Source organism: Psammomys obesus, unplaced genomic scaffold (genome assembly GCF_907164565.1).
Source record: "Psammomys obesus unplaced genomic scaffold, mPsaObe1.curated_primary_1811, whole genome shotgun sequence".
Lineage (NCBI taxonomy): Eukaryota > Metazoa > Chordata > Mammalia > Rodentia > Muridae > Psammomys > Psammomys obesus.
In genome coordinates, this window is record NW_026596057.1 from 29,596,290 (window position 1) to 29,618,735 (window position 22,446).

The window sequence follows — 22,446 nt, forward strand, 5'->3', positions numbered from 1 at the left end:
TTCTTCTTCTTCTTCTTCTTCTTCTTCTTCTTCTTCTTCTTCTTCTTATTCTTATTCTTATTCTTATTCTTATTCTTATTCTTGTTCTCCTTCATCTTGCCAGTACCACGTTGTTTCTCTTAGTGGCTCTGTAATGTTTCTGAGGTCTTAATGGTAATTCCTCCAACATTATATATATTTTTTTCTCTGTATTGATTTGTCTTTCTCTGGTGTTTTGTAATTCCACACAAAGTCTAGGATTTTTTTTCTATTTCTGTGAAAATTGAGGTGGATAACTGCATGGGATCTATAAATGGATTTGAGAAGAATGGTCATTTTCACAATATAAATTCTAGTAATTCATGAGCATGATATATCTTTCCATTTTCTAGTATATTTATATCTTTTTTCTTAGATATTTAATTTTTTCACTGTAGAGGTCTTTAATCTCCTTGGTTTGATTTATTCCTGAGTATTTTTATTTTCTTTGAGGATATTTTGAATGAGACTATTGGGTTTTTTTTCCTATTTTTCAGTGAAAAGTTCACTTGTAATACTCATCGGCATGAAACAATGTTTGAATATGAGTCTGAGCTAGAGAGGTGATAATCAATTTATCTAGATACAATGTAGAGATTAAAACTTGGTGAAGAAGTAGCTGTCTAACAGCAAATATCTTGTTCTTCTATATCTTGTTAATGGACAGAAAAGTTAGAGAAGCTAAGCCCATGTCGTCTAGGTCAACATGGCTGCATTAGTCAGACCTAAACAAAGATAACAACAAGACCTTTGAAACTTTCCATGTTAACATGGAAGGGTGGAAACTTACGGGACCTCAGATATAGACAAAAAACCACAATCAACTAAGGAGTCCTAAAGCACAGGAAATAGTCTTCATCAGGGGAAAAATACTCAAATTAATTGACCAAAACTAAGAGGGCAACTCTGAAACCCTGAAATAATAGATAAAAGTTACGTATGGACTGAGCTTGTTGTGTTTATAAATTTAAGAGTACACCACACACACACACACAATTCAGATAAGGTGACCACAGTAAAAGAACCTAATTTAGTTTTGATTCTTAATTTTTTCTCATCACCAAATCTTTTCATGTGAAAATATCAATAGTTCAATGGAGTTTCCTGTTCCAAATATAACATCTTTAAGGCTTTTAATATAGCATCCTTGTCTCTGTGTCAAAATTGTACTGAATTATTCAATATATTCACATTTTTTCTTTATTAATTACACTTTATTCACTTTGTATCCCCCCTGTGGTTCTCTCTCTCCTCCTGTCCCAATCCCTCCCTTCCTCCACTCTCTGCATGCATGCCCCTCCCCAAATCCACTGATAGGGGAGGTCTTCTTTTTCTTCCTTCTGATCCTAGTCAATTAGGTCTCATCAGGAGTGGCTGCATTGTCTTCTTCTGTGGCCTGGTAATTCTGCTTCCCCCTCAGGGGGAGATAATTAATGAACAGGCCAATCAGTTCATGTCAGAGACAGTCCCTGTTCCTATTACAATGGAACCCACTTGGATACTGAACTTCCATGGACTACATCTGTGCAGGAATTCTAGATTATCTCCATGAATGTTCCTTGTTTGGAGTGTCAGTCTCAGAAAAGGCTGCTGTGCCCAGATTTTTTGGTTCTGTTGCTCTCCTTGTGGAGTTCCTTTCACATTTTTAAAAAAGACTAAAACCTCATTCAACTCACAGTTACTTTTTTCCTCTTTTTTTAATTTTTATTAATTACACTTTATTCACTTTGTATCCCCCCCATAAGCCCCTCTCTCCTCCCCTCCCGATCCTACCCTCCCATCTCCTTCTTCACACATGCCCCTCTCCAAGTCCACTGAAAACGGAGGTCCTCCTCTCCTTCCTTCTGATCTTAGTCTATCAGATCTCATCAGGAGTGGCTGCATTGTCATCTTCTGTGGCCTGGTAAGGCTGTTCCCCACCCTCAGGAGGAGGTGATCAAAGAACAGGCCAATCAGATTATGTCAGAGGCAGTCCCTCTTCCCATTACTATGTAACCCACTTGGACACTGAACTGCCATGGGCTACATCTGTGCAGGGGTTCTAGGTTATATCCATGCATGGTACTTGTAGTATGAGTCTCTGGGAAGACCCCTGTGTTCAAATTTCTGGTTCTGTTGCTCTCCTTGTGGAGTTCCTGTCCTCTTTAGATCTTACTGTTTCCCACTTCTTCCATAAGATTCCATGCACACTGCCCAACAGTTGGCCATAAGTCTCAGCATCTGCTTTGATAGTCTGCAGGGCAGAGCCTTTCAGAGGCCCTTCGTGGCGGGTTTCTAGCTTGTTTCCTGTTTTCTTCTTTGATGTCCTTCCTGTTTGCCTTTCGGGATGTGGATTGAGCATTTTAGCCAGGGTCCTCCCTCTTGATTAGTTTCTTTAGATATACAGATTTTAGTAGGTTTATCCTATGTTATATGTCTATATGAGTGAGTATATACTGTGTGTATATTTCTGCTTCTGGGACAGCTCACTCAGGGTGATCCTTTCCAGCTCCTACCATTTACCTGCAAATTTCATGATATCCTTACTTTTCAATGTTGAGTAATATTCCATTGAGTAGATGTACCACAATTTCTGCATCCATTCTTCAGTTGAGGAGCATCTGGGCTGTTTCCAGCTTCTGGCTATTGCAAATAAATCTGCTACAACATGGTTGAGCAAATGTCCTTATTGTGTACTTGAGCCTCTTTTGGATATATGCCTAGGAGTGCTATGGCTGGATCTTGAGGAAGCACTATTCCTAGTTGTCTGAAAAAGCGCCACATTGATTTCCGGAGTGGTTGTAAAAGTTTAGATTCCCACCAGCAGTGGAGGAGGGTTCCCCTTTCTTCACAGCCTCTCCAGCATGTGTTGTCCCTTGAGTTTTTCATCTTGACCATTCTGATGGGTATAAGGTGAAATCTCAGGGTCATTTTGATTTGCATTTCCCTGATGGATAATGACTTATATTAACAAATTAACAAGCATTTTTAACCTGGTGGATGTTGTGATATTGAGGAAAGCTATGAGCAACTGTTGTGCATGGAACATTAAATTTAAAGTTGGAAAATGTAGTCATGAGGATCTACCTCTTTTACAATACTGCTTTTATTGTTTTAAATAAATATGACAGTAATATCACTTTTTTTAGCAAGCTCTGTTCACTTTGCCCATAAATTATATAATTAAACACAAGACACAATAGCAGGCTCATCAAGTTTCACACAGGCTGTCAACCGACTTCCTGCTATCCAATTTTAGTATTATGCAGTCAAATTATTTTCACATCAATAAAAAATGAATTTTTATAATGTATCCTTGATTTAGTAATCTGTTTTAATAACTAATATAAATTTAACATGCAATTGAAAATTTTGTCAGAGGAAAAGAAGTCATATAAGTTCATATTTATATAAATGAAATAATATTTATTGGTGTTCTTTTATAAAGAAAATGAATATATTTATTAATACTAACTATATTGATTAAAGGTAGACTTTCCAAAGTCATACACAAGGAACCAAATGTTTAAATCTAGTTCATATCAGTTAACTTTAGTTAACTCTGTACTGTTCTGATTTACTATCATCTTGGTTCTAGCTACTTTATACAAAAGATAATTTTCTTCAGACACATTTGAGCTACATTAATTTGGAGTCAATGAAATTTTTACTTTATTTCAAAGTAAAAATATGGTATTGCAACTTTGACTTTACTACCACCATTCAACAAGTATCCATATTTCAATAATTGTTATCTAAATATAATCATGACAAATGGTAGCCTTTATTACTTTACTCATAATGATAATATGTGGGCTGAACGGGGCACATGACATTCCTAAACAATATGATTACAACACAAATAGTTGTTAAATCTTTGGGCACATTCCTTTTTCCTGGTTGTTTTCTAGCAAGTTCCTCGGAGATGAACCTTCATCTTAGAGGGAAGCAGGATGGGCATTTCATCTTGAAGAAATCTCCTTGAGACAGGAAGTGAACAACCCAAAGGTTGCCAAAAGTCCCTGAAGCTGACAAGAGCCTCCTGCCCCTCAGGATATGTAATAAACCGTGATAACTGTTCAGAGAATCAATACTCTGAAATCAGCCAAGCCATGAAAAAGAAAAAAAAAAAAAAGAAAGAAAACAAAGCCCATATCCTGGAAAACTCAGGCCAAATATGGCATCTAAGTGACACACTCTAGCCTACTGGGCTTCTTGCAGTCTGTGCTGGACAGTCAGTGGTGCCAGTTGTGAGCTGTCACCCCTGCTTCAGAGCTGTGGGTCATACAGCTGTCTCTGAGACATTTCTCCTTCTATAAATAAGCCCTCACACACAATTCTATAACTCCAAAAAAAAAAAAGTTATTTTTTTAAGCTATTGGACTTTGGTAGCATTCTTTCCTTGGCCTATCCCCCAGTGTCCTCTCTGAGGCGAGTAGGGAATAGGACTAGTGTTACATAGCACTCGTCGGCAGTGTTGCTTGACTATGTGTATGGTGTTCTCTCTAGAATGGGGGGGGAGACCTAACAAAACACGATCAGGCAGCTCATTATACTAGAAGGCGTTTATGCACTTCTTTCTACTTCATAGCCGGATTTCAGCTTTTTACATTATCAGATAACAAAGCTGAAATCTGAGTTCTAGGACTTAAGAAGTAACAGAGACAATGTAGAAAATGAGAGTTGATTTTCTACCACTAGATGGAACTGAAAACCTGTCCAGTATTAACTGCATAGGCAATACAATTGTTGAGACTGAAGGGAATAGAAAAGGCTATGCAACCTGATTTTCTCACATGACTGACAGTGAACTTTACAAAACACATCATGAAAGGAATGGATCGCACTCAGTAAGGAGTTAAAGTGATCCAAAGTTGAATGTGAACAATGGATAGGTTGGCCAAAATTCACCGATATTAAAGTAGATTTCTCTCACGGCATTTCAGTGTGAGCCTGCTGAGACACTCACATAATTCCTGTTAATTACTGGGGAAATTTGACAAAGACTAAATACTGATATTTGGGTAGAAAATTTTATACAGTTTTAGAACTTTCAGGAAAAAAAAATATCTAGTGAAAAAATTCCTAGTGAAACTGCACTATCAGCTCCCAAACATCGTTTTCCTCATACTCTCATATTTTAGATCTGTTCTTCAGAATTAACATACATGTGGAGTCAACGTGAGCTTAGTGTTTGCTGTCCCAGAGCACAGATGTGCTCTTACAACATACCAACAGTTCAGCTTCTGTTCAAGGGCTTCCTGGACTGTAGCACGCTCCACTGCTGTGTCTGGACCTTCAAATTAGCACATCACAGTGGATTCTCCAGGAAAACTACATTCAACAGCAATTAATAATGCACAAGGGAATGAAGGAATCGCGGAAGTTTCTATTGTTGCTATTTGAGTTCAATAATATGCTTATTCTTTTTGCCCTTTAAAAAATATTTCTAACTGGGGAAGCTTTGGTACCTTCCTCTTGTTGTCATTGAACTTGTTCTTTATTTTGCAAGATCATCTTACCATAAATTTATTGATAAAAATAAGTCTATTGGGAGAAATTTGCTGCACATTCCAACCCCGCTTGTAAAGGGCTGGTTCAGCTGTAGAGTGCTTGCCTAGGATCAAGGAGGCCCTGAATTTAATTCGCAAGACCCTCAAAAGCTTATCAGTGTAGAGAGTCTGTGCTACATCTCGCTGCCCACAAATCAGAACACTATCTTTATGAGATATGAAATAAAAGGAAAATTTCCAAAGACATTATTCCAGAAACTACTTTATAGTTTCTGTATCTCTTTCATCCACAAAGAAGTTAAGTGAATTTTAAAAAAAGCAAAGTCTGATCTTTAGACTGTAAACAGTTGATATAGAATCAAAGGACACAGCTTAAAATAAAATAATTGTTTTCCTTTAGTAGCCAACAAAGAATTATTTACAGATTTGTTCTATGGGTAATTAGATTATTACAGTGTCTATTAATTCAGATATTTTTTAGCTTCCTTACTTTCCTAATTATCAGTTTCTTCCAGCTAGTTTGCCGCTATTGAAATCCCAATGTGTATTTAAGTCTAGACTCCTACAGGAGAAAGATTATGTGATATTTTCCTAAGAATTTTTATCCATCAAGAATATAATATTTTTTACAATAAAAAATTCGTAAACTTTACAGTGTTCTTTCTCTAGTGAGGAGAGATTTCTACCACTTATAATTTGCATTTGCCCAGACCATGTCATTTTAAATATTTTTCATTTTTCTTCTGGTCTTAAAAATTCATACCTTTAATATTTTAATCTTATCTTTCAGGAATGTGTTCTGAAACTTACTAGCTCTCTCAGGTTGATCGTCTGTGCAAATATTCACATCCTCATGCATTTTGTCTCTGCACATGTATTTGGAATACTCAGCAAAGACATTAGTGTTTATAATATAAAATATTTCAGAAAATATTAACAATAAGAGCAACAATAAATATTAACAATAAGCCTTCACTCATTAACTCTTTTCTACATGTTTTTCTTTTTAATCTTTCTAATAGTAATAATTATATTTATTTTGAAATATTTTGAATTTCAGGACTTATTTGTAAAAATCCTTTTCTCAGATCATCCTGAGTGAGATATCTCAGAAGAAGAAAGACACACACAGTATATACTCACTTATAAGTGGGAACTAGACCTATATGATAGGATAAACATACTAAAATCTGTACACTTAAAGAAGATAAACAAGAAAGAGGACCCAGGGTAAGATGATTAATCTTCACATAGAAAGACAAATGGGATGGACACTGGAAGTAGGAGAAAACAAGTAACAGGACAGGAGCCTACCACAGAGGGCCTCTGAAAGACTCTACCTAGCAGTGTATCAAAGGAGATGCTGAGACTCAAAACTAAACCTTCAGCAGAGTGCATGGAATCATATGAAAGAAGGGGGAGTTAGTATGACCTGGAGAGGACAGGAGCTCCACAAGGACCAAAAATATCTGGGCACGGAGCTCTTTCTTGAGACTGTTTCCCCAACCAAGGACCATGCACGGATATAAATTAGAACCCCTTCTCAGATGTAGCCCATGGCAGCTCAGTATCCAAGTGGGTTCCCTAGTTAGGGTAACACGGACTATTTCCAACATGAACTCAATGGTTGGCTCTTTGACCTCCTCCCAGATGGAAGGGGAGGAGAACTTCCCCTATCAGTGTACTTAGAGACAGGCAGGGAGGAAATAAGGGAAGGAGGGTGGGATTGGGAGGGAATAAGGGAGGAGGCTATAGCTTGGATACAAAGTTAATAAACTATAACTAATATAAAAAATAAAAGATCCTTTTCTCTAAAAATTATTGTAAAAAATCAGCTTCTATAAATCATATCATCAAAAATTTTCATTAAATATTCTAAAAATTAAAATCTAAAAATTAAAAAATATCCACAGCATTTTATAAATTTGAACATCCATTCACATGGCTTTATAATTCCTTAGAATTTTTTTACACTAATACTGAAATGTCTTTATTTTTGAAGCAACACTAAAACATTTTAATGTATTTTTGTTTACATTTATCATAATACTTTATTTCATATATGTATATATGCATATATTCATAATATATATATACGACTTTCTTTTAATTGTCATTAGTCTTTAATTATTTTTAAAATTTTAACCATGTCTATAAAAACTCCAAGTCAAGGCTCTTTCCATGCATCATCCGCATTCAAGTAGAAGTCACTGTCCTAGATGAATATAGTAGCAGGACTCCTTCCAATAAGGTGTCACTCCACAAATTAAAAGTCAGACTTAACATTTTGAATGTTAGACATTGTGTGAGTAAGAAGTCCATTTCTCTGTAAGAGCATCTTTAAAATGGCTGGTCTCTGCTCACATTGAAACTAATGCAAGGGGTCTACTTAGTGGAAAGATTCCCAAGAGTCCCAAGTGTTCTCACTACCGAGAACCAAGGCCTAACTCGAAATTACTCTACAGAAAATATACTTCAGGCAGTTCTTTGAATATATTTTAGGAGTGGGAAATGTCTCAGTGGGTAAAGTACTTGCTCTGAGTGCATGAGGATGGAGTTGTGGTGCCTAGGACTCAGTTAACACAGCTAACCCAATGCTGAGGGAGAAAGGCGGATCCCAGGGCCTAAAGGGCCTGCTACTTTTGGCCAGAGAGCTCTGGGTTCAGTGAGAGATCTTATCTCAAAGCAAAAGAAAAAAACAAACAGAAAAGGTATGACTGTTCTTAGCACATACGTAGAAATTAATGAAAATTTGGGAGAGTCCAGAATCACTGTCCTCCTCCTTACGTGGGATGCCCTCAACATTCATCCTCTAGTAGGAAGTAAAAAGAACAATTTACAAAACATCGTCTTGATTTCAGATCCATAACTCACTGTTTGTTAAACACATTTAAGTAAATTATAATTCTTTTCCCTTAGTCTCTCATTATATATAGTCTCTCATTATACTTAGGGAACTTCCTTTTATGGTTCAAAGCTGATTCAAATTCAGAGCAATCTGATACATCCCAACTATTGGCATGAATAATGGGTCCTTGTAAAAAAAATATGAAAATAGTTATATGATTAATTAAATTAATTAAATATTTTAATTTTTACAATTTCAGGTAAAAAACACTTAACACTTATAATCATTTGATAAATGAGTGTGTTTAATTTGGGGATGACAATCATTTAATTTTCCATGTAAAACACTTTAAAATTGAATTAAAAGACATAAAGTATAAAACATAAGAGATATAGAAGCCTAGAAGAAGACACCTGACATTGATTTTTGCCCTCTCCAAACACAGAGGAAGAGAGATAGAAGATAGATAGATAGATAGATAGATAGATAGATAGATAGATAGATAGATGATCAGTCATATACACGCACCAAAAAACAAAACTGTATTAAGAAAAATCTTGTCGTCTTACTTTTTTCCAGTAATACATTTCTAGTAAAATAATAGCAAAGTAATGCCTGAGTGGTGAAGCAGTGAAGAAGAGGAATGATCCTTCGTTCTTCCTACAGAGCCAGGTTATTGCTCTCCTTTTATAGGAGTCTTTATTACCAGAGCATCATGAAGGCAAGACTGTCGTATTGTGTCACTTTCTAAAATATTCTGGTAAGTACTTTCCTCGAAATGTTGCTATTACTTACTTTTCGCTTCTCAAAACCTCAAGGAAAACTGTCACTTCTTTTACTACTTTGGTCTGGAAACATTATGTTTAATTATTTCTTTATTGTTTTCAACATAATCGCAAAAGGAGAAAAGTTAAATACATAAGGTTCATAAAATGCTTGTAAAGAGAGGCTTCAAAAACATATTTAGCATATCATTTACTTCAATTATTCAATTAATAGTTATTGAACATCTATATTGTAAAAAAGAACTTTCCAGAATTATAAAAAATGTAAGACATAACCTTCAGTGTGAATTATTTCATAATCAAGAAGACAGGAACAAAAATACCTGTGCACAAAGGGCATACTGCATATATATTGGTCAAATATAAAAAAGATTCATTGCAAGTTTATAAAAAGGATGAATATCATCAAATTGGTAAGTTTAGACATATCCATAAGGAGAAAGAACCTTTGATATAACAAAATTTTTAGGAAGGGAGCAGTGAATTTAAGGCAAAGGAACCACGTTTTAAAAATATACAGAAGGCGGAAACTACAAAGTATATTTAGGCTATGTTATTTGAAGAAAGTGCTATACACAAGAGAAGCATGGGAGATAAAGGTGTAAAAATAAACCAGGACTCATGCACAGACAGCCTTAAAGACATAAAATGGAAGTGCTTCAGTCTCATTTGATCATGAATGCTTCGCTATTAGAGACTCGCCAAACAAGACGACCGTAAGGCTCTCCACAAACTTCTCAAAATGTGTTATTAGTTACTTAGGAGACGCTTCCACGTAAGCACATGGACATGTTGGGACTTAAAATAAAAAGCCATTCTGTGCAAACTCTCAATATGCATCAGCTCACATAAAAGAAAAGTTTCGGGATGGTTAAAGAGCACATTTCCCTTTACTCCAGTCAGCTCCACTTTTGAAGCTCTTGTTGCAGTTGCTCTTATTTGTTTGTTTTGAGACCAGAGCCTTTTGTAGTCCAGGTTTTAGTTAGCACTCCCTATAACATGGAATATTGCTTTGAGTTTCAGATAATCCAGACAATGCCTTCAGGCATCTGGATTGCAGCTGTACACCAACACAACTGGTTACTTATTTATGTTATGAACAAAATGGATAAAGGACCACCAGGCACAAACTAAATATTTTGCTTCCTAACTTTTGGGATCACAGAAACACATTTCTGTGGAAGTGTCTGGATTGAATACACAGTGGAAAACAAGAACAGCTTGTGGACAGGATCCAACAGAAACCACCCGACTCCTCCCTTCTGACCATGTTAGAAGCCAAACTGCCCTCTCTGTATCCACATGTCCAAGCTCAGGACGAGGCTGCATTTGGCAATCAAGTCTCTAGGGAGGTGTTTTCATTACATTGGGATTGCGGCAATGAGGCCTGATCCAAGTTGACATGTGTTCCTAAAAGAAGGTGAAATGTGGGCACAGAAAAAACAGCAGAGGTGTGGGCTCATTTAGGACCCACCATCTGAGGAGCTCACAAAAGGCAATCGAGGAGACAGAACACTGATATAGGCCTCCTGGCTTGAAGAACTGTGAGAAAATGAATTTCTTCTGCTTAAGTTCCCCAGTCTGTTGTATTATTTTTTATTAAATATTCTTGTTATTATAGCAGTTGAAATACACACACACACACACACACACACACACACACACACAAAGATGACATGGGGGAGAGAGGGAAAAAGAGAGAGAGAGTAAGCTTGACACCAGCATTATCTATGTACTTTTCCTGGATCTATCAATGAGCTTATATTTACAGCCTAAAAGTCACTTAAGGGAATCTAACAAACAGCCTGTCAGAACTGAATAAGCGAAAGGAGCCCCTTTAGGCCATTAACAAGTTCAGCCATTATCAAGTTCAGTGGGATAGTTAGTAGAGAACGGAGTCCTAAGAATAAGTGTTAGCCACTGAGCTTCTGTCACATACGGGAAAGCGACATTCTACTGCAGCTGTACACAGAGCCAAAGTGGAGCAGTGGCTATTAAGTAGCCAGTTGTGATCATTAGATAGGTTTAAACTTGCTGGGAGGGAATTGAGCTCAGGACCTTTGGAAGAGCAGTCAGTGCTCTTAACCTCTGGAAAAGATCATCCTGAGTGAGGTATCCCAGAAGCAGAAATAAGTGGATATTGGATAGATAATATAGGATAAACCTACTAAAATCTATACACCTAAAGAAACTAATCAAGGAAGAGGACTGTGGCTAAGATGCTCAATCCCCATTAAAAAAGGCAAAGAGGTTGGACATCAGAAGGGAGAGAAAACAGAACACAGGACAGGAGCCTACCACAGAGGGCCTCTGAAAGGCTCTACCCTGCAGTGTATCAGAGCAGATGCTGAGATTTATAGCCAAACTTTGGGTGGAGTGCAGGGAATTTTAAGAAAGAAGGGGGAGACAGTAAGACTTGGAGAGGACAGGAGCTCCAAAAGGAGAGCAACACATCCAAAAAATCTGGGCCCAGCGGTCTTTTCTGAAACTGATACTCCAACCAAGGAACATTCATGGAGATAATCTAGAACCCCTGCACAGATGTAGCCCATGACAGTTCAGTGTCCAAGTGAGTTCCATAGTAATGGGAACAGGGTCTGTCTCTGACATGAACTGATTGGCCTGCTCTTTGATCACCTCCCCCTAAAGGGGGAGCAGCCTTACCAGGCCTCAGTGGAAGAAAAATGCAGCCACTCCTGATGAGACCTGATAGACTAAGATCAGAAGGAAGGAGAGGAGGACCTCCCCTATCAGTGGACTTGGGGAGAGAAATGGGTGGAGAAGGAGGAAGGAGGGTGGATTGGGAGGGAAGGAGCGAGGGAACTCCAGGGGGATACAAAGTGAATAAACTGTAATTAATAAAAATTAAAATTATAAAGGAAAGGTTTATTTCCTCACTATGTTGCAGCTGAAGTTTGGCATACTGGGAGTGATGTGAAGCAAAGGCATTAAAAGATATGTGAGAGAAGCCATGGAAAAACACACCAAAATATACGGGTGGGATGAGAGCATGAGATAATTTTTTTTTTAAGCTGTATCACGTTTTTATTTTGAGGCAAGGTCTCATAGTGCCAACACTAGCTTCAAAGTTGTTACGTAGCCAAAGATGACCTTGAACTTCCTCTTACCTCTCTCATAGGAACGTTGGGATTGCAGATGCGCACCAATATGGTGACAGTTTGTTTTAAATGTGGTGCTGTGGATAGAGCGCAGGGGTCCCTGAATGCTAAGCAAACTCTCCAGCAGCTTAGCTACATTTCTAGCAGATAAAGTTCAGCTTAAATATATATGTATATATATATTGATTTAAATTAGCAGATACACTGAAACCAAACATATTCAAAATTTAGGATGTGTGTGTGTGTGTGTGTGTGTGTGTGTGTGTATGTACATTTGTATGAACTTGTGTGTGTGTGTGAGAGAGAGAGAGAGACTTTAAAGTTAAGTCATAGTACCCCACACTGTCACTGGTACTCTATTCTAAACACTGAACTAGGTTTTCCAGATTGGAAAATATAGTCTTCTGTCACAGTTTGGAGTGTGAACCTTCCTATGGAGCTAAAGATAGTTCCTTTGAGCATGCTCTCCCACCCTTTTCTTCCTTTCCTTTCTGGCAGTCAGGATGGTAATTATAATCCCTATTACTTTTGAGAAACTTTGTGTTCCACCCACACGGCAGCTGATTCCCTGGGCTCTCTGCACCAAGCTCAGGAAAATATAAAGCCTCTCACTCATTTTCTGCATTCCCCTCCTTTTCTTCACTCCCTGGTGGGTTTCCTTGGGCCTTTTCCTGGAGACAAAACACTGGGTTTTCCTTTTTTTTTCTCATGGGTGTTTAAACATAGCGAATGTGTGGGTGCTTGGGTAATATGCACAGGGGATGGTAGATTCTGCCCAGCATAGCACAGAGACTCCCCAAAGCAGGGCATAGCAAGCATCGTTTGCTTCACTTTTGCCTTGGTGTGTGTTTTCTCCAAATAAATATTTTCTGAAATATTTCACTGAGCGAACTCCCCCAGTCAACACAGAGCATTACAAGTATTTAAAATTTTTCCAAATTAACCTGTATAAAATGGTTGAATATAAAATCATCAGTGTTTGCTTCTTTCACTACTGTGACATTTTGCAGTCCATCAGTATGCATGCTTTCTATGTAGATTTTTTTCTCCTCTCTATTCATAAGGGAAAAAAGTGTTTGCAGAAACAAACAAACAAACAAACAAACAAAAAAACCTAAGAAACTAAGCTGGATCTTTGTGAATCCTGTGAGGGGCCATGATATGTCTGAGATCTTTTTATTGGTGATGTTTGAAATAATTGCTTGCTTAAGGTGTGTTTGTCAGGTTTCTCCTGTAAAATTATAAGTTTTAAATGGGGGCAGCTAGCTAATAAAGATCTGGGAGAGTCATGTGAAAAACACTGTTGTTCTGTTTCTCCTCTAATTTTCACCCACTTCTATTAGCACACATTGGTAAAAGGACAATATTCACATGATATTTTCCTGAGGTTAGCTTCATATTTTTATTCTTTTATACTTAATATCGGAATCTTTTAGAAATAATGATGTAAATTTTCTTCCTTAAGTTTTTAATATATCAGTGTAAATTCTTGGTATTTGCTTTATTTCACAATTTAAAATACTTTTTTGTTGCCTACATTTTAGCTCCATTAGGAGACATTTAGTTTGGACCTTGCACCATTTTCTTGACCCATTACACCACGCAAGTCCTTGTTTCCGCCCTCAGAGTTTCTCGGTCCAGGTCCTGTTTTTCCTACACCGGTCCTTAATTGATATTCCATTCCCTTTACTTCAGAACAATATATAAGAAACAAGCTATAGTTGTTCCTAGCAGGAAGTCATTGCTACTAGGCTCTCTTGAAACACTGTGGAAAATTTCACGTAGTATATTGTAACAGACATATATAGCTGCACATCTATACAGCTGTCTATCTTTTTCATGTGTTCATAAAAAACAAGTGATTATACTGGCTCCAATTTCACTCATAGGAAGTGTCACATATTAGAAAAGGCTGGGAATAAGTAAGCTGTACTTATATAATATATGACAGTATATTTTGTAGAACAAAAGACCAGTAAAATAATCTTAATATACAACTCAAATAGGGCAGATAACCTGGATGATAGAATTGTACTAATGCTAAGCCCTCACTTGAGAAGTACACTGTAACTAAAAAGAAGTATAAATATTAATTACTTAAAGCACTGAAAATAGTATGTGGAACTGCTTATGCTAATTTTTGAACTTTTTTTTTGGCAAACCAAAATTGCTTTACGTAAACAGACAAGAATAGCAATTAAAAACAAACTTTTAACCTAGTATTTCTCAAACTTCCTTGATTATGGAATTTTATTTCTCCTGAAAAGATATTTGCTTCATGCAGGATTTTTTAGATTGCGTTTGATAATTTTATATCTACTTTGATACATGTATACTCATAAAATACAGAGTAATATGTACTCTCATGATATCAGTGCTGCCATTTCTTTTGAACATATGAATTAATAATATTCAGTAAAGTATAAGCCATAGGGGGTGTAGTAAGATGGCTTTGTGGATGCTAGTCAGTGCTGCTAAGCCTGAAAACCCTAGTTGAATACCTAGTAACCATATGATGGGAGGAGAGAACTGACAGGCATGAGTTTTCCTCTGACCTCCAAATGTACATTTTTATGCATACAAACACACACATACACACACACACACACACACACACACACACACACACACACCATGCTCACAAATTAAAGGCATGTAGTCAATATTTCTAAGCATTTCTAAGTCAATATTTTTAAGTCAATATTTCAAGATTTTTCTATTATATATATAGATATATTGAATATTATATATATATATTGAATATTTTTCTCCTATAGTAATTTTTCTATAGTAATTGTCCATTACGCACAGTCTTTCTTCAAGGATATATGTAATTATATTTTATTACATGTTGAAAGCACATAAAATTATTGTATGCAACATAATTATCCATGAGTAAATGCAAGCTAAAGACACAGTGAGGCATCTTCACACCCACCTATAATAGCTGGAAGCAAAAGGGAAGACAAAGTACTGAAGAAACTGTGATGAAACTGGAGCCCTGATACATTGCTAGTAAAACTCAAAATACCATACGCTATTTATAAATATTCTGACAGCGTCGAGTAAATGATAAACACAGTGGCCATATGATCTAGCACTTCTACTCTTAGATTTGAAATCCCACATGAATGAAAGCAACACATAGCGGCAACTCCAGCATCTGTCACAGTGTTGGAAGCAGCCTGTATGCTGACCCTGTGTTATGTGAGAAAACAAAAGGTGGTCTCTCCTGTGTGGGGACAACATCGGATTTAAGCACACCAGTCATTGGTGTCACAGTGTAGATGGGCTTTGGAAATGTGACTCTATGTGACGGAGCCAGGCCAGCAATACAGGGCCCACTGAAGGGGCTAGAACTGAAAAACCAGCATAAACAGGAGTAGGTTAGTGGCTGGTCAGGGCTGAAAGGGTGCAGGGAAATTGTTAACCAATAGTTAAGTTTCTGTACAGTATCTCTAATTTAAAAAGTTGTTGACTACAGATAATATGACTATAACCAAATGCTAAACGTTAATCATCTCAGTGAACTCCCTGGCCTGAAAATTAAAACTCAGTGGTGATTCTATAAAGAAATTTATGGTTGAATTTTACACAGTAAGAAAGAATTTTACAGTTCTCCTTATTGAATGGAAATAATTAGTTATGTGATAAATGTTTTTTAATAAGCAAAAATTCATTGGGCTATACTGTCAGGTACATTGTAAAGTGTTGCCTCAAAACAACAATACGTAACAGAAGCTGCACAAGATAAGTGCACTTTATCACTTATTACAGCCGTTAAATGATGTCAGTGAATTTTACTCTTTATGAACATCAGTAAAGTTGGACTAAATTTTCAGCATTATAGTTGTAAAACTCAGTGACAAGCTAATACAGAAAATAATGGATACACTTCATTATTTCTCTATTCAATTAATTATCGTTTAAATGATTTTCCTGTTTTTTAAATTTGATCAAACTACCAACTACTTCTTGACAACAAACTATTTCACTCAGGCCTTCTTTACCTTCTTCCATTGTGGAGACTAAACACATGTGACTGTACAGAATAGAAATAATTCTTTTAGGAAGTTGTGAAAATTGCTCCGGGGGATCTTTATCATCATAGCAGAATGGAAAAGTAATTAGAGAAAAGATAGTGAAGTCTACTTTAAAATGCCACTGGACATTTACTGTTTTTATATTAGTGACTCTTATTTACCATAAATTCTCAGAAATATCTTTACTCATCATTAACCTATTTGGTTTGGTAGGTCACTTAAATAGCAACCATTTAACTTATGGAAAAAACAATACCCCCCCCCCAAAAAAACCACCTTGACCAAAAGCACACAGTAGAATCTAATTAGATTATCAAGTCAGTAACATGAAGTAATACACATTGCAGCACAGCATTTGTGCTCTAAAATTAAAGCAATATTTCTCCTCAAATTTTCTGTCATTGTTCAAATCAAAACAGATTTCCCATATCTGAAATAATAGCAATATGCAAAAGAATATCAAAATGTTCTAATGATATCGCCCTCCCCCATGTACTTTGAAATGCACATAATAAGGTTTACTCCATTACATATAACTATAAAAAACCAGAAAAGCACAACTTTGAGGTCAATTATATACATTAATTTTTAGCATAAAGTGTAGACATAAAGTTATTGTGTAATTCAAAAGCTGATTTCTGTACCCCCCCCCATATCTGGTTACAATACTCGTTCTGAGAATTTACTGTCTCAAAGTTGTGTAAGTACTGCTCCCAAATGTCCACTGATGTACCAATAAACCAGTTTACAGCCAATCACTGGGCATGGGAGAGAATGTACTGGATTTCCTAACCTCCAGGGAAGAGGAGTTAGAGAAAGGAAGTATGGGATTCAGCCATGGTTAGAAGTCCAGGAGACATCAGGAGAGATTCTGCTGAGCAGAGAAAGCTCCAAAGTGCAAGTATCTCTGGGATTTATGTTGGGAGAGAGCTTAGAAGGTTAATAATAGAGTAATAAAGAATAGAGGTTAATCTATTACTCTTATTGCTCAGTTATTGTACGGGGAAGCTTGATAAACAAACAATATAATAGAGTCTCAATTATTTACATGATATCTGGGATAAGGGAAAAACAGAACACACTTTCATAAAAATAACTTTAACAATAAAATTTATTTAAAATATTACTACTGATAAAAACCCATTTGGTAAACTTTTATTTGCTGTGAAAGTATTAATCATGGAAATGATGTTGAAACTTAGAATGTAGATCATAAAAAATATATCATTTTAATGTATAAGAACAATAACCAGTAAGATCAAAACTATCTTGGCCTTCTTAAGAAGTTTATATCTTTCAAATGTAGAGAAAGTAAACAAAATCAAAGGTAGGCACATATCTACTTGTATATCTTGGCTTACTACAGCTCTAAATCACACAACTACCAATTAAATTATCTTAAGAAAAAATATACTTACTGCCCTCTAGAGGTATGAACCAGTAGTGTTATGAGTGTAGATGTTGCTGGGCATATACAGTTTAAAGCTAACATGGCGTATTTAAACTCTTCTTCACAAACAACATGATCTGTTTAAAATAAAATAGGTAAATTAGAATAATTTACCTTTGAAAGTAATATATTTAAATATGAAAAATAAAACAATGAATGAAACTGCAAAAGCCTCAGTATGGACACAGTCATTTTAGAGTCATTTTAACAGGAGCAATGCTATCCCCAGTGCTATCCTTTTCTCTGAAAGGAAAGCAGTAGCTGGCTTGAGATGCACTCTGTAAAACGTATCAGATGGTTTGTAAATTCCCTATTAGATGCTATTATTCAGTACTACAAATACAATAGTACTGATTCTCTAAAAACACAGCCACAAGCATTACTCTTTGACATCATGAAAACATGTGGTATTCGATTTGGCTAACAAAGTAAGAAGTTTTTTGCTCTCAGAGCCACGCTAACAATCTTATAAATTAATATCAAGATGGATTGAAACAGAAAGTGTACTGTAAGTCAACTAAAGTTCCTAAACTCAAAAGTGGAGAGGGTCCAGCAAGGAACCATAGCAAGTGGCACCTAAAACTCAGTGACATAAAAGAAAAAGAGTGCTAGAAAAGAAGACAGAGGACAAATGCCAGCCACATCTTTAGGGAACACAGCTGCTTAGCCTAAGCATCTTGTTACCATTCGGGGATGATGGCCTAATATGACAGTTATTTGGTTTTCTACGCAGACCATGGTTTTACAAGAGGAAATAAACTACTGTTAATCTATAAGCAGCCAACACTGTGCCAAGTATATAGCATTGGTTTTAGAAATTGAAAGCCTAGTAAAGTTCTAAGAACTATATACATTCTGGGACAGGAAACAACAAATTTAGCTAAAGAAAAAAAAGAGGATTAAAGTTGTTAGTGAGTTTAAAAACTGTAAAAGAAGAAATTATAAACGCCAGGCAATATAAGCAGAGAAAACAGTGAGTGACCATTCAGAAATGGCGCAGCAACTGTCCTGCTGCAAATGTTACTCAGGTGACTTTCCGTTGACGTGCTTGAGCATAAATGCTGTGCTCAATTTTTAAATCTTGTGTAAATTTTGCTTTTATTTCTCTTTTCTAGAAGGTATGTAAGAAAGTTATACTAGTCATGATTTAGTCTAAAAAATATGAAGTATCTCCTAATAATCTTTTCTGTATCCCTTTTCACTCCCTTTAGCTGCTTTCTTTTTCCATCTCCTCCCCTTTTAAGTTATCACTCCTTTGAAATGGTAGTTGAGGAAGGCTTTAAAAATACACAGCAATGATTTTTAATGCTTTGCAAAAAGAGAGCAGATTCTATCTCCAATTTGAATGTTGAGATCTGTATAGAATTTTTGCAAAAGAACAGTGTATTTAAACCACCCTCTCAATATTTCTCAAAATAATTTTTGAATGTGCATGTCTAATCTGTGAGAGAATGGCAGCAAAGCTGTTAAAGGCAGAATGCAGTTGGTTTAGGCTCACATCTTAGCAATGCATATAGGACCATGATTTCAAACTAACACTTGCAACATATGATCTGAGAAAAATGTATATATATATATATATATATATATATATATATATATATATTTCATAATTAAGACAGGACTTTTTAAAAATCCAAACTATAAAAGAAAACTTGGAAGTTCAATTACCATATGCACTACCACATGCGGTTATTAATGTTTACTAAGAGACATAAAACATATTTCTTTAAATAGAAGAACTTGAAAATGAAGTGCACAGGTGATGCTATGGAAATATCTCAGCATGTTTTTTCTTCAATAGTTAAAAGTGACATATTGTGGGCTTTCTTTTTCCAACACTTATCAGAAATTTGGAGGAAACGGCTGTGAGGTAATTGTATGGCTGTGCTATTCTTTATTATAGCTATGTATTAGAATCCTTACATGACTCTTCGTCAGAAAGAGGCTTTGCAGCACCCATCAGACCTTCAGGCTTAAAGTACATTTGCCTTTAATATCCATACATAAACAGTAAGCAAGTAAGCATGTTCTGTAACTTCAGCATTATATGCTGAATTATCTATGGAAAATACTACATGTAAATTAAAATGTACTGTATTATATTTGGCTGAGCATGTCACTCACTATTATTACTTTAAGATTATTCAAACATTATTTATTATTATTTATTATCCACCAATTTCTGGTACGGTAATTGATGCAAGCATTCCTCTTTATATTGTTTTTTCTTACTTATTTTGCTTCAATGGAACAACTCATGCTTCATTATTATGTATGTTTACCTGTACTTTTTCATTAAAAGAAGTGTTAAAATTACTTATTGTACAAAAAGGCATGAAAGGTTAGTGAGATGGCTTACTGAATACAGTGCTCATGGTTCAACAAAGAAAGCCTGAAAACTTCAGGTTGATCCTAGAACCTACTTAAAGATAGAATGAGAGAATAGACTCCACAATGTTATCCTTAAACCTTCATACATAGGCACATCTCATGGATGTCTTCTAAAAAATGGGTAAACCCACACAATAAAATAATAATGATAATAATATAAGACATAATTAAAATCAGTATTTTGGGTGAATAAAGCATATATTTCTTGTGAAGTCCATGTCAGATAAAAAGTGACATGAACTTTTATGAGAAAAGATCTCTTTAATCTCTGTGGATGGTAGAAACAGGTAAAGGGTAAAAATAGAAGATCCAATTAGATAATAATATTGATTATCAGGAATGACAAAGTGTGAAAACTCAACCCACAAAGCGCAACATGTAAAGTAAAATTGGCGCTGTCCATAGACCTCCTCTTTAAAGTCTAAATACATCCTCAATGTCAAGATACTGAAATACTAACCACAAAGCTGTAACTTCAATTAAATTAGCTAAGATGTGTATAGAGAAAGTTAAATAGTAGTTTTTGCCTAATGTGTTCAAAGTCAAGGAATTGAACTTCACTACCCCAAAAATGAAAATTAAATTAAACAAACAAACAAAAAAACAAACAAAAGACACTGACAGCACTCTATCAGTCCACTCTCTGACCCTCATTTACCAATGTCCGACAGTCAGATTGTTGGTTCTACATCCTAAGTCATTGTCCCTGGGCATTTGTGGCCACAGTATAGGTTTGGACACCCTCAAATCCCCAAGGGTCAAGTAGCAGGATTCAGTGTTCCTTTTCAGGCTTTTAAAATGACAGCATGTTGAATCTGCTGGTCACTGTAGAAAAGAAGTAGGGAACAACCTGTTCTCGAACACCTTTATTTCTATGTTAGATGTGGGGATACTTAAAATTAACTGAAAAATTAAGACATTTAATTATTTCATGGCAGTTCAGTACAGGGACTAACACCAAACAATTTTATGGCAGTTTGTATTTCCCCACCTTTAAATGAGAACAGTGTTGTGGTGTATGACTTTAATACCAGCACTTGAGAAGCAGAGGTAGAAGAGTCACTGTGAACTCCAGGACAGCAGGGCTAAATAATGGACCTTGTCTAAATAAAAACATTTTTCTTCTTATTCAAAATATATTTCTCATATGATACATCTTGAATACAATTTCTCCTTTCTCTACTCCTTCCAGTTCCTCCTCATTTCCCCTTCCATCCTGATCCACAGAATCCCTTTCTCTCCTTAGAAAACAAATATCCATCTAAGGAATAAAATAAAATAAGATAAAACCAAACCCAACACAGTGGAATAGAGCAAAACAAATCCACAGAAGGAAAAGAGCCCAAAAGAAGGCAGAAGAATCAGACACCCACTTGTTCACACACTCAAGAATCCCATAAATACATTAAACAGCAAGCCATAATATATATAAAAAGGACCTCCAGGCAAAAAGAAAGAAAACAAAGTATATAAATAAAATACTAAGAATTTTTTTGAACAGGAATAGTTCTGACATGATATTATGAGACAAGGACTCTCCAAAGATACATTTGAGGTTTTTTGTTTGTTTGTTTGTTTGTTTGTTTTCTCAGTTAGCCATTTACTTACTGCTGGGAATGTAACTTATACTTTAGAGTAGTTTATTTCCTCCAGGGAAACTTTTTTTGGAAGAATACACTTTAATTTGCAAGTGTTGATCACTTGGATATTGACAAACTGCTTTCAAGTTTGGGGTGGGGCATGTGTCAACTTCTCCTTTCAGCTCTAGGCTCCCACCAGGAGCAGACACATGCATGATCTGTGTGTGCTGCATCCGTCTCTGTGAGTTCATGGGTATTGATCTTGATTTAGAGGGCTTTGCTTCCTTGGTGTCCTCCATTCCCCCTGGCTCCCATACTCTTTCCTCCTCTTGTTCCTCAGTTTCCTAAGCAACAAAGGGAGGGATTTGATGGACACATCCTATTTAGGGGTGAGTGTTCCAAGGTCTCTCACTGTCTTGGTAATGTCTGAAGGTGAGAACTTATTGTGCCCATTTGTTGCAGAAGGAAGATTCTCTTATGATGGCTGAGCAAGGCACTAATTTGTTAATATGGCACAGTGTCATTAGGAATCATTTTAAGCCCCTATAAAATATTTCTTTTTTATTTTTTTAAATATTAATTACAGTTTATTCACTTTGTATCCCAAATGTAGCCCCTTCCCTTATTCCCTTCCTATCTCACTCCCACCCTCATCACCTTCCATGCCCCTCTCCAAGTCCATTGATAAGAGAGGTTCCCCTCCCTTCCCCTCTGATC

General features: G+C 36.1%; 1 protein-coding gene across 3 annotated transcripts in view; it reads right to left on the reverse strand.

Annotated features, from left to right (window-relative positions):
- Window positions 1–22,446, reverse strand: part of Kcnt2 (potassium sodium-activated channel subfamily T member 2) — a 377,298-nt gene that overhangs the window by 108,897 nt on the left and 245,955 nt on the right. For all 3 annotated transcript variants that reach the window (XM_055624693.1, XM_055624692.1, XM_055624691.1), the window contains exon 14: window positions 17,724–17,832. In XM_055624693.1, coding sequence (XP_055480668.1) covers window positions 17,724–17,832 — 109 coding nt within the window. The remainder of the gene's footprint in view (window positions 1–17,723; window positions 17,833–22,446) is intronic.